Source organism: Citrus clementina, unplaced genomic scaffold (genome assembly GCF_000493195.1).
Source record: "Citrus clementina cultivar Clemenules unplaced genomic scaffold, Citrus_clementina_v1.0 scaffold_8, whole genome shotgun sequence".
Taxonomy (NCBI): Eukaryota; Viridiplantae; Streptophyta; class Magnoliopsida; order Sapindales; family Rutaceae; genus Citrus; species Citrus x clementina.
In genome coordinates, this window is record NW_006262022.1 from 18,733,838 (window position 1) to 18,747,187 (window position 13,350).

A 13,350-nucleotide genomic window follows, 5' to 3' on the forward strand; every position below is an offset into this window, starting at 1 on the left:
AGTGTGTTAGTTTCATTGATCATGTTGTTTACATTTTCTTAACTTAGAAAATTATGAAGTCCAGTTGTTGTACTTGGATAATTTAGTTTTGGATACTTTAATTGCTTATCCTACTTGTATGATATTATATTTGATGGACTATTTGCACTTGAATGAGTTGATGTTGATATATTGTTAATGTGTTAGTTTCATTGATCATGTTGTTTACATTTTCTTAACTTAGAAAATTATGAAGTCCAGTTATTGTACTTGGATAATTACGAAGTGTTTTCACCAAAGCAATTTAGAGTTTGTTTGATATTGAGATGCTGTAGTTTAAAAGTTACAGTTGTTCTGGGAAAAAAATTATAATTATAAAATAAAAGTTAATAATATATAGTAAATATAATTTTTTAATAATAATTTTGACAAAATTATTAAAAATATAATAGATTTTTCATTATACAATTGAAAAATCATATCAAAGTAGCTTTTAAGGTACAACAGCTAATGTTTATTAAATACTTTAGTGCTGGAATTTTTAAGTTATAGCTGCCCAATCTCAATTTCAAATATACCCTTACTCTGTTTAGCTGCTTAGTATATTTACTAAAATTACAAATTATCAAAACAATGAATAAGGTTATTTTAACATTTCTCAAATTTAGTTTAAACGTCAATTTAATTTTTTTGTACTTTTGTGTATCAATTGCATAGAGCAGCTCTTCTTTCTCTTCAAAAGCATTTTCTAAGCTCGGCGGATCGAGCTTTTTCAAAAGGATTTTATGATCTCATTTGCAGTTGAGAGAATGTTTTGCAAAAACAGAAAATCCGTTCTTTGCAATTGAAAATTAAAAACAATATATTTGATTATTGTTTTTAAGACTAGATAATCTATCTTGTATTAATTCTTAAAACAGTAATACAAAATGGAACCAATAAAAACTTATTCTACCGACACTTAATGAATATCACATTATTTAGAATAAAATTTTAGAATATCTATTTATTATTCATAACTAAGAGCAGACACAACTTATTCTAATGAATATCACATTATTTAGAATAAAATTTTTAATAAAATTTTAGAATATCTATTTATTATTCATAACTAAGAGCAGACAACTTATTCTGCGCTCACTATACAAGAAAATACATGGATAACATTGTAAATAAACAAATAAGGGGTTAATTACATAAAATTTTAAAGTGGTGTTAGCAAAATAATTGAGAGTAGACAAAAGTCACAAAACATATTTTGAAGTCCTCAATTTTAAATCTACGGATTCCACTTTTAAGCTCACATGAATACATGATGGTTACAATACGGGCTTTCGGAACCTCAACTTTTGATTGGGACCGGCCCGTCACGCAAACTCAAAACCCCAGGCCCAAGTAAAATTATACCCCGAGTAGGGCCTATGAGTTTTATAACCCGACGATTCCCGGCAAATTTGCAACCCCGAAAGGAACGACAGTTGATGAAATATGAAGGTGCACAAAAAGCACGTGCTTTGTTTCATAATGTAAATGAAAAAGGGGGGGAAAAATCAAGACTGAAATCGCATTGAATACTTAAACACAATCTCATGCATGATCCGGAGTATTTAATTATCAATTAAAATTTCTTCAAAATTAAACAAAAAAAAAATTATAATTCGTACTACTGTGTGGCCATGTGCTTTGCTATTCCAATTAAGACTACTAGTGGTTGGAAAAAATAACTTGAACTCGGGAGCAAAAGGACCACCACGTTTCCTAAATCGCACCAAATCTGGTTTTATTTCAAGGAGAACGTGCCCTTAGCCCCTAGTGTGTGTCCAAATCCTTAAAATGTCCACTTCAAGTCAAAGGTAACTTTAGCCACCACTTTGTTATTTTGTATGGTTCAATACAAGCCGCTTTTCAAAATTTATTAAAAAAAAGAAAAAAGAAAATCCAATTCAAGCATGATTTAATATCTATTAAGAGCTTAATGTCAATAAGTGTTACTTTCGTTTACTTTATAATAAATTAAATCAAATCAAATCAAATCACTGTGTTTGCTTATGGCAGATTCCTTCAGCATGGCGAATTAAAAACAAATCACGTAAATCGCCTCTTTTATATGCAATTTATTAATTTGCATTAAATTTTAAAAGAGCATTCAAGTTGACCATGTGATAATTATATATATGGTTTGTACCTCATACAGTTAAGACAAGTAGGTTAAGTTACCATAAGCATTACAAGGCAAATACTTCATTGGACTAGGGACCAAGATCAATTAATGCTATTTCTCTACCAAACAGGAAAAAATTAAGTACTATAGTTAAAAAAAAAAAAAGCTATGTCAAAACCATAGTAACACTTCCTCCATTAAATTAATCAATCAAAGTTTTAGCTAAGTAAAATACTAAAATTAGTTGGATGCTCTGATGATGGTGATAATTAATAATTACTAATGACACTATAATTAAGCATTAGTCACTACTTGAGAGAGTGAGATTGCATCTTCACCAACTACCAATACCAACCTCTTCACAACCAACATGCCAAGCCATTCATTTACAAAAAAACAAAAAAAAAAAAAAGTTGTAAATGTAACAAACTATCGTCACTTTTCGGATCTAATTTTCCTTTTACGTTAGTTCCTAATTTAATAAATATAATAATAAAACAATAATAACAGAACTCGTCTACGTAGGTTAGGAAGTGAGAGAAAATAACATACGCCAGGGTGTCAGTCCACCAAGAAATCTTTCTGGCTTACGTTGGCAATTAAAAGTGGGTCCCATGCCACGAGGCTTATAATTAACTGATGTCTGTGTCGTTTTCCGAAGCCGCATGTGCGCATGTTAGCGGACTACCGGAGAAGAATCCACGTGACGCTGGAGAGAAGAATTTATGTGGACCAATCAAGGCCTTCCAGCGTGGCAATTTGAGGTGGGAGAAGAAACGCGAAGGTGCATGAGTGGAGCCGTGTGCGGCGCCTTATTTAGTGTCCGTAAGTACGTTATAATTACAATAATCATTTTGTTCGAGATGTCAACTCATTGGGAACGTGAAATCTTTGCTTACCGTCCAATCCTGGTCAAATGTAGTTGAGTTCTGTTACTTCGACGGTCAGGATTAAAGCACATTCTTCATTCTCCTATTTCCCATTTGTTTTTAGACAAAAATTGGCTCACTGCAATTTTTTCTTTTTTCTTTTTTCTTTTTTTAATATTAAATATAATTGTTCGCAGTTTGGGAAGACTATCTTGATTAGCACAATGATAATAAGTATAATTTAGAAATATATTTTAAGATCGGAGAAATTTGCATCAAATAAAGGAGAAATTTATCCACGACTTATCATTAATGTAAATTGAATGAGAGATGCAAGTCACTCAATTAAAGGATGTTTCCCTTATTACACAAGAATTGAGTTGTTGATTATAAATAATTAAAGTAATAAACCATGAACTTATCGTATAATGAGATGGTATACTAGGCTTCATTCTTTTTCCTTTTCGGAAATGATACTTTTCCTTAACGGTATTTTACATGTCACTGTTGATGATAGAAAAACAATAATTAATTGTTTATAATGAAAATATTGTTTTCCCTGATACTTGACCTTAATGTTGATGGAAAAACAAGCAAAATATTGTTTTCCCTCTAAAAAATTAAAAAAGAAAATAGAAAAGATATAGCAACATTGTTTTACATGTCACTGTTCACGCCAAATATCAATGCTCTTAGTTATTTTACTTATGAACCACTGCAATATATTTTTTTTTAATATTGATTACACATTAAACTACTGAATTACATCAGATATTTATAATTACTATTACATCAGATACTGCACGGATATTTACAATCAGACATATAACTGAGACTTACAATATTATATTAAATTATATGGAATATTTACCTAGACAAATGACCCTCACAAACGAGGGATGTCTCTACTCTACTCTTATTTCGCAAGGGAAAAAGACTTGTAAATAACTCCACAAAATCATGCATAATACTTAATTGAGGAAGTTTGAATCCATGAAAACTCGAACTTTACCCTTACAATCACATTTAACTATGAAAATAGGAGTTTATCGTTGGATTAAAGGCCCATTGGCCACTGCAATACTTTCTTTGTACAACCATCAACCACTGATTCATTAGCCATATATAGTGTCATATGCATATATAAAAAGTAAATTGAAAATTTCAAAATATACTAATACCTGATATTAACCTTCGTTTATTTTATTACCATTATTTCTTTAGTGAGATTTGGTATGGATAATAATATCGAGGTAGCATGACACGCACCCAAATGGACTCGTATTTAAATTAACATTTTAAATATAGTTACAGTCTAATTTGACAACATCACTACATGAATAATCAGTTAATTTTTTTTAATTAAAAAAAAAAGTCAAGAAAAGTACAGCATTCCTGACTTTGTCATGTTAAGAAAATTGGAGTATATAATATTTTGAAATTTAATCACTCATCACTTTTTTAATGAGGTTTCTTACATACTGAGGAAGAAAAGAATATGTTAATTATTTGGTGACATATCATTAATCGAATGTACTAATGTATTTAAAAAATTCACTTAACTTTAGATTGCTTATAAACACAATTAGACAGTTGGTTACAGCTGGTAACATCACTCCATGGTTGTGGGAAAAAAAAATTATTTATCCTAATTTGGATTAAACTTATCTCAAATTTTCAATTTTCAAGCGTAAGTAAAGGATTCATAAATAAATGCACCTACTTAACGCTTGTGGGGCAAGCCAGGAGCCTCCCCTTCCCTATCATTGATTAGTACAATTATTATTATTCCTATACCAAAATAATAAAAAAATAAAGACAAGCCGTAGAGCTCATATGAACTTGTAACACAGCTGGTTTTGTCGGCGTAGAAAGAAGCAAAGCCCCCATAAGCTCGTTTTCTTAACTAACTACTAACCATAATCCTTAGTTATAAATTAACCGCACTCTTCATTCTTTATATTATATGTATATTTTTTATTTATTTAAAACAACAAAAAAATTATTATTATTTATTTATAATAACTATTTTCAGTAGAGTGAGTGAACTGTGGAGTGAGTGATACGATAAAAGTAAGGAGAAAAGGAAAATGAAAAGGCATTGAATCGCATCGGAATTAGAAGACGGGAATCGGAGATGTTTCGGTGACTTTATTGACCGACGAAATTATTTTGAAATGATTGAATCGAAGAAGAAGAAAACGGTGGCATTTCACCGAACGGACGTTCGAGCATTGTTTCGCATTCTCCGAGAAGAAGAAGGAGAAGAAGAAAATCAAATGGTTTGATCTACAGAGAGATCCGTAAAATCAATCAACACGCATTTGAATTTGATTGACTGAGAGGTTTTCAACCAAGCAAATGGAGTCTCGAATGGATCAGTACGAGATCATGGAGCAGATCGGTCGAGGCGCATTTGGTGCGGCGATTCTCGTTAACCACAGGGCCGAGAAGAAGAAGTAATTTAGTATAATATTGTTAAAATTTGAAAGTTGAAATAGTATAATATTGTTAAAATTTGAAAGTTGAAACCGTGACGTTTACAGTTTTGGTGATTGGATCAATTTGTTGGATTTTCTTGTTCAGGTACGTGTTGAAGAAGATTCGGTTAGCGAGGCAAACGGAGCGTTGCAGGAGATCGGCTCATCAAGAAGTGAGCTAAAACTACTGATCTAATTAGTATGCTTTGTCGTTTTGTCTTATTAGATTTGTCGTTTCGATGGATAAGAGTTTATAATTGTAATGTAGATGGCTCTGATTGCTCGAGTTCAACATCCTTACATTGTTGAGTTTAAAGAAGCTTGGGTTGAGAAAGTAAGTAGATACTTCACATTTTTGTTGTCTTTTTCATTATCTTGTGAGTTTGAGCAGATTGATAAGATGAAAAGGTTTGTGAATGTGTAATTTGTAGGGTTGTTATGTTTGCATTGTCACTGGATATTGTGAAGGTGGAGACATGTGAGTTGTAAATTCGTTTTAAGATCTTGATGTTTGAAGCACTTTAAACTGTATAATTTAAGCATTACGTTCACATTTTGTTTATTAACCAACTCTCTATAACAGGGCTGAATTGATGAAAAAATCAAATGGGGCCTATTTCCCTGAGGAGGTACTTCCATTACTTCATTCTTTTGTTATTGTTTTCATTATTTTGAGCTTGTGTATGAATTGAAAGTTTCTTGTTATCACTTATACGTCTGTTTATGAATATGAACGTTGCACAGAAACTATGCAAGTGGTTTGCACAGCTACTGTTAGCCGTTGATTACCTTCACTCGAATTATGTACTGCACCGTGACCTAAAAGTATGTTTATGGGTAACTGGACTAGTATTTTGGTTTTATCTACATTACGTTTAGAGATTTTATGGACTGATATATATCTCTCTTCCTTGCAGTGCTCCAACATTTTTCTTACCAAAGATCAAGATGTTCGCCTTGGTAAGTTCTTATTAATCATAGTCGGGTTGACATGGACTTCTTCTTTTTCTTTTTTCATTTTTCTTTTCTCTGTTAGAAAGTTGACTACACTATTTTGATCTTATTCTAAGTTTAATCTTGTTTGCATTCTTTTTAGGGGATTTTGGACTTGCCAAGACTCTCAAGGCTGATGACTTGGCATCTTCAGTATGTACTTTCTATGCCAATCATATTTTTATTTTTTAAATTTCATATTTGTTGCCTGTAGAAAACTGTGTTTCATGTTTTCAGTTTCATATGAAATAGGATAAAAATAATACCTGGATTTTTTTATAGACTGTCTTCTAAGGCATTCCCTTTTCCAGAGCAAGGAATCATATTTTCATATATTAAATAAACATAGAAACCACGGGTGTGAAAACTCCCATTTGATAACGTAATTTCCTGACATCTGATATTGATATGCAAACTTAGTTTTAGTTACTGAAACATTTAATTGTCTAATGAGCAGATAAGTTTGTGTGAATTGATGTTGTTACGCCAACATTTTGTTTCCTTGAAATCGACTATAAATTCTAAACAGCTAAGAATATAGTTACATATAGAACATTGGCAATAACCGTCATAGAAATTAATTTAAATAATGTCTTAGCTTTCAATTTTAAACAATGATGAAATGTAGTTAGATGCTTATTCTGTAATTATGAAGCTATTTACCTTTAATATTGATAACTTGTTGGATCTTGCTGCATTATACATGATTAATATGTGCTTTCAGTTGCTAGATTAATAACTCTTATATTTTGTTCAGGTGGTTGGAACTCCCAATTACATGTGTCCTGAACTGCTTGCAGATATTCCTTATGGTTTCAAGTCAGATATTTGGTCGCTGGGTATGTTTTTTCTAGTGTCTAGTCCTGTGTTCTAAACATATTCTGTGTTATTTTATGGCTGTCTCTATGGCTGAAGCGATTAATTGTTGACCAGGATGCTGCATGTATGAGATGGCTGCTCATCGCCCTGCTTTTAAAGCTTTTGTAAGATTTCTCTTTACTTGATATGAATTGTATATTGGGATGAATTTACATGAATACTGATTCTTCATCATGACAATTTGCAAATGGATTAACACTCTTGCATTTAGAATTTATTTTGAGAGCAACTTGATCAATGACTTCTATTCTTGTATTCTGCCTGAATTTTGTCTTTGTGGAGGAAGTCTCAGTAGTTTGCAAAATTATTTGACCTGCTTTGTATTGAAAGTTTGGACAAAAGCTAATTGCTCTGTCTGTATATTGCCCACCTCAATTCTGAAGTTCACTGACTTTTGGAGCCGTTTAATAATGAATTGTGATACCGTGCTCCTTTTTAACGCACTCTGTAGTTGGCCAAATTTATGCCATTTGTAATTATAGTAATTTATACTATTTCAATTGAACTACTTTTATCATACTTCAGGATATGGCAGGGTTGATAAGCAAGATAAATCGTTCCTCTATTGGCCCTTTGCCTTCCTGCTATTCACCATCCTTGTAAGTCACATATACTGTTGTGATGTGTATGAATTTTTAAATATTATGATACATGCCATAGTCATGGAATTTTACTTTTTGATGATTTACCTTGTTGAATGTGTTATTGGTCTACAGTACATAGGATGATTAAGCAGTTAATTTGTTTATTTTTTTGTACACAGGAAAACACTTATCAAAGGTATGCTGAGAAAGAACCCCGAGCATCGGCCAAGTGTAAGCATTATCCAAAACAATGCTTTTCAATTTCAAGAGTTCGTTGTCATCTTGACATTTTAAATTTAAACTTATTTTTCAGGCATCGGAGCTTTTGAAGCATCCATTTCTACAGCATTTTGTTGATCAATATCGTCCAACCTTTCCTCCAGCAGCCTGCTCCCCAGAGAAACCTATTTCAATTGCTCATGAGTCCAGGAGATGTATGGCTGAAAGCCAAAACAGCAGTAGCTCAGCTAGTGATAAAGACAGTTTACGTTCAGGTGATAGAAACATCTCAGCAACAGTGTTGAACAGCGAAAATAAAGCCACTGACACAGATTTGATCTCCATTGATGACGAAGATGGCCCTGAGCAGCCCCCACCATGTGAGGAAGAGCATGGTCCTGATGTTTGCATTGTCAAGATGGATGAACGAGCGGTGATGAAACCTTCCCACAGTGAACAAATATCTACTGTTGAATCTAAGCAGCCAAAAACCATCAAAAGTATCATGATGGCTTTGAAAGAAGGGAAAGTAAGAGAAAATGGTTCCCCAATGAGAAGCACTCGTACAAAGGCTGTAGGTACACCAACCCAACGCTGCAACACAGAAGCATCACCCAAAGTCCTCAAACCCTACTCCGTTGCTCCTGGTTTGAAGTCTAATGCAGACACACAAGGTCTTGCACCAGCAAAGCTAATGTTTGATTCCGCAAAGCGGGTTCAGGGATCAAATACTTTGAAGCATCAGGTTAGAGTCATTACTTGGTGTTTTCTGTCTGATTTCTTTATTACTCTGGTAGGTTCAATAGTTTCTTATTCCCCAATGATTTATTTTTGCAGTTACCTGTAATTGACTCCTCTCCAAAAACTAAACCTAGACATGATGGCATTCCTCCTACTGGTCCTGTAAAACATGTTGGCGAAGATGGACTCTCTACTAAGACAAGGCAAAAAACCCCTCCTTCCAATATGGTTAGACGGTCTCCATTTCCAGCTCGGACAAAACAAGTTGGGATTGACATTCCAAACACCGTGAGCAATACCATGAAGGTGGCTCCAATGGTTGCACCTAAGGAGCTTGAAAATACTCCTCATCAAGTGCCCAATGGTCGCCTTATTCGTATTTATAGGCAAAACTCACAGGAGTCTCAGAAAGCAGTGGTTGGACATTCACGGGGAATGCCAACTGAGAGCAGCAACTCAGTGTCGTCATCAGTTTCAATTCAGGCATTTGAACTTTGTGATGATGCAACAACCCCTTTTATTGACATGACTGAACAGACACACATTGATGATGATACAATTGTCCGCCATGAAGCCTTAGAAGCACTCCCGCCCGGCTGCTCGCAATCTCATTTGCGTTCTGATAAGTCTGGAAGTACATCTGGAGAAAACCTTGGGCATGATCATAAAACTGTTATGTGCTCAACTGATACCTCTGAGGATCTCTCATGTCTTCAGAAAATAACTGGTAGTGATGGGAGAATAAGTTCAAAAACACCAAGTGAAGAATTTCTTTCATGTAAAGATGATATACCTTCAAGCAGGCCAAGTATAGATGACACAACTTTAAGCTGCCCTTATATGAACGATGATAAGCCTTTAAATAGGCCCAGCACTAGGGATGATATCCCTTCAAATACGCTCAGCATGAGGGTCGATGCACCTTTACTCCGGCCTGACACCAAGGATGACGCACCTTTAAGCCAGCCCAGCACCAAGGATGACGCACATTTAAGCTGGCCCAGTACTAAGGATGATACACGTTTAAGCCAACTCAGTACTAAAGATGATACAACTTTATGCTGTCCTGCAACTAAGGATGATACACCTTTAAGCAGGCCCAGTACCAAGGATAATACATATTCAGAAAGACCCAGTGCCAAGGATGATACATCTTTAAACAGACCCAGCACCAAGGATGATACACCTTTAAATAGAACCAGTAGTAGGTCTGATGTACCGGTTCAGTCAAATCCTCCAACAGCATCAAACAGTGATGAAAAATTCACTCTAAGGGAACTTTTATCATCAGTAGCAGAAAGCACCCCTTCTGTTCCCTCATCCATTTCTCCTACTCAAAACAATTTACAGCTCGATAAAGGTATTATTTTGCAAAATCCAGTGATTGAAAAGTCAGGTGCTGGTCAACGTCCTCCTGCTTTTGATGATGTCATACATGTCATACGGCATAGCAGTTTCCGTGTTGGGAGTGAGCAGCCAGTGTTGGAAACTGTGGAAGTGGGGGTTCAAAATGTGGATGTTGGGAAGCTGATAAATGTTGTGAGGGATGAATTGGAAATGAGGAATATGGCCACTCCAGTGGCTCTGAAATCATCAAGTTGCTCTGAATCTGTGAGTTTGAAATCAAACATATCTGATCAATCAGGCGACAAGGAAATGGATGTAAGAAACCCTAATTCTGCTGCAATATCAAATTCTTCTGAGCAATCAAAACCAAATTCCCCGGTGACAGAAGATGAAACACCAGTGAAAGAAATCTTAGACGTGAGGTCTTTTAGGCAGAGGGCAGACGCACTTGAAGGTCTTTTAGAACTATCTGCAGAGTTGCTGCAACAAAATAGGTTGGAAGAGCTTGCAGTCGTTTTGAAGCCTTTTGGGAAAGATAAAGTCTCCCCAAGGGAGACAGCTATCTGGCTGGCAAAGAGTCTTAAAGGAATGATGATTGAGGAGTGTGGGCGGAGTTCATGAAGAATCTTCTCCAGTGGTAAGCCTCTCTAGCTTAAGGTTATTTGATTATGTTCTAGTGATTCTTAGTGCTTTTCATGCTTTTGCATATTCAAGTTCCATTTGAAATTTTAAGAACAGTCAAGCCTGTCATCTTTTTCCTCATTTTGTAATTCTTTTAGTGCATTTTGTCATTGTACATAGTGACAATACAGATTATATAATTTTTCTTTGAGCCAAATGTATGGACATACTATAGTATGTGGTGAATGCAAGTTTTAGTGCAATTGTTGATAAGGCATCCCTTTAGTTGTTCATGACTGTAGTGATAACTTGACTAATCTCTGGAGAAAACAAGGTAGACTGCTTAGCTTACAGCTAGACTGTACCTTCATTCTTCATTGATTTGAAGATAAAGGCACTCTCAGCCATTGATCCAGGTGTTTATATTTCGCAGTTTTAATTTACAAAATTCGGTTCCTTTAGAGTAGCTGAAGACTCTAAATGAAGCATGTCATACTTGCATATGAACAGATTTTCATAAATTTAAAGTGAATTTATTATACTATCTTACAGTTCATTTGATGAACGATGCATCTTATGTCGTATTATTTGGGAGGGATACAATTTGGGATGCATAGCATTACTCTTAAATTAACTGTTTTCCGTAATTAATTGTTTGTTTCAATTTGTTGAGGCCAGTACGAACCCAGAAGGTATTGTTAGTTGAGATAGTGCGGTTACATGACCTGAAACTGATGTAGGCTGGGATTCCTCAACTGGACGAAATTGCTTCAACTATTGAAATTGTACTATGATTGCACGCAAACTGATGTCCAAATTCAGATGCTCATACATCAAGCATCAAGCATCAAGCATCAGGCATTGCATCAGAGGCTGTCCTTTTCGGCCTTTTTGACTTTCTCGGCAGTTATTGAGCAGCAACATGTCAGCCGCGTCATAGTGACGCGGCCACTTCCAATTCTCAGATAAAGCAGGGAACAACCGAAACCGGCTGCGATCGTTTTGTAGTTTCCTTTCCGGGAAAGTGCCTTGTACTTTCATGCAGAATTAATTCCCCACGCCAAAGAATGCCTTTTTGCTACGTGCTAAACAACCGTCCGAGACAACGATCTGATTCCAACGAACATTCCCTGAAGAAACGTTTATAAAACCCAAAACACTTTCACCGCGTTTTACATCTCTACAATCTAATTTCTCTTTCTTCTTCATATCTACCTTCGCCATTAAGGTACAATTACAAACACTTAATTTAATTTATTTTCCTTTCTCCATTTATTATGTCGGATGCAATCAATTTTTCCCACCTTGACATAACATCAGCACAACCACCACCATCCCGTGCTCCGCAGCCTAAAGAAAACTCCCAATGCTTCCACTTCGTCCGCCGCTTGATCACTGCACTTCTCTTCTTGTTCGTCTTAATAAGCGTCGTAAGCTGGATTGCATGGCTGATTGTTCATCCATTGGGTCCGGTTTTCACAGTCAGCTCCTTCACCGTATCAAACTTAACTCTCTCCAATAATAATGACTCAAGAATTAAAGCCGATTATCACTTAGTATTCTCCATGAAGAACCCCAACAAGAAAGTTCCCTTAGTCATCGACAGTTTCGAAATTCTGTTGTTGTATAAAAAAGATACGGTTCTTACACAAGCATGGATCACGGAAGCTGTGTCCTTGGAGAAGATGAGCCAAAAAAATTGGAGCGCCGAGTTTCCAAGGGACTTTGGTGAGCCTTTGCATGGAAGGGAATTCAATGAGATTGGTAAAGATTGGAGCAAAAGAGTGGTTAGTTTTGATGTGAAAATGAAGACTGAGGCTAGATTTACGTGTGGGATTTGGTTATCAAAGAGAAGAATTATGAAGGTTTCTTGCATTAACTTGGTTGTTGAATTTTTAGAACCTCGAGGGATTAATGGGAAGCTCAGGGTTGCCGGAGGCAAAGTTTGCTCTGTTCATTTGGCTTAGTGTAATTCATTATTTGTCTTCTGGGATTTGTTCTCTTCTTGTGATAGGGTGGGTATGTGTATATGTTCATCAATCTTCATGATTTTACTAATTAATTGTGATTTAATGATTTTTTTTTTTTTTTGGTTTTTCTAGTTAAACTATGTACGTACGGACACGGCTAGTTAGTCATTATTATTTAGTGACCCAAATTCTTCGATTCATTCTTCACGTAAACCTTTATTATTTACTTCCATTTGATTTTTTACATAGTTCAATAAAGTCAAATGATTTGTTAGTATAATTTTTGTCATCATTCTAAGATTTTTATGTTACCATCTAGCCACTAGACGGCGTTGGTTCATGAAAATTTCCTACCCATAAAGAGGAGATGACTATTGTTCTACTAAGGGGTAGCTCCATTAGTCAAAATGGCGTGGACACATATTAATAAATAGGCAATAAAATGTCAAAACCTCAATGATTTTACATTCTAAAAATATTCTTTTGTTTCATGATGTCATAAATGAT

The 13,350-nt window shown here is 35.0% G+C and overlaps 2 protein-coding genes across 2 annotated transcripts; both read left to right on the forward strand.

Moving 5' to 3' along the window:
- The first annotated feature begins 5,188 nt into the window (after positions 1 to 5,188).
- Positions 5,189 to 12,709, forward strand: LOC18034269 (serine/threonine-protein kinase Nek5). Its single transcript, XM_024179340.1, has 15 exons — positions 5,189 to 5,468; positions 5,596 to 5,662; positions 5,758 to 5,823; positions 5,921 to 5,967; positions 6,073 to 6,118; positions 6,234 to 6,314; positions 6,407 to 6,449; positions 6,586 to 6,635; positions 7,240 to 7,321; positions 7,416 to 7,465; positions 7,887 to 7,960; positions 8,125 to 8,176; positions 8,259 to 8,909; positions 9,002 to 10,889; positions 11,552 to 12,709. The coding sequence occupies exons 1-14, from the start codon at positions 5,371 to 5,373 to the stop codon at positions 10,871 to 10,873; spliced, it is 3,279 nt and encodes a 1,092-aa protein (XP_024035108.1). The 5' UTR covers positions 5,189 to 5,370; the 3' UTR covers positions 10,874 to 10,889; positions 11,552 to 12,709.
- On the forward strand, positions 12,151 to 12,840 carry LOC18035372 (NDR1/HIN1-like protein 1). Its single transcript, XM_006424062.2, has one exon. It carries the CDS (start codon positions 12,151 to 12,153, stop codon positions 12,838 to 12,840), a length of 690 nt encoding a protein of 229 aa, XP_006424125.1.
- The last annotated feature ends 510 nt before the right edge of the window (positions 12,841 to 13,350 follow it).

Excerpts from the sequence above, each read along its gene's own strand:
- LOC18034269 (XM_024179340.1), top strand. The coding sequence starts at position 5,371 with ATGGAGTCTCGAATGGATCAGTACGAGATCATGGAGCAGATCGGTCGA. Across the intron at positions 5,469-5,595 it reads CACAGGGCCGAGAAGAAGAA|GTACGTGTTGAAGAAGATTC; the intron begins GTAATTTAGTAT and ends TTTCTTGTTCAG. Across the intron at positions 5,968-6,072 it reads TATTGTGAAGGTGGAGACAT|GGCTGAATTGATGAAAAAAT; the intron begins GTGAGTTGTAAA and ends TCTCTATAACAG.
- LOC18035372 (XM_006424062.2), top strand. The coding sequence starts at position 12,151 with ATGTCGGATGCAATCAATTTTTCCCACCTTGACATAACATCAGCACAA.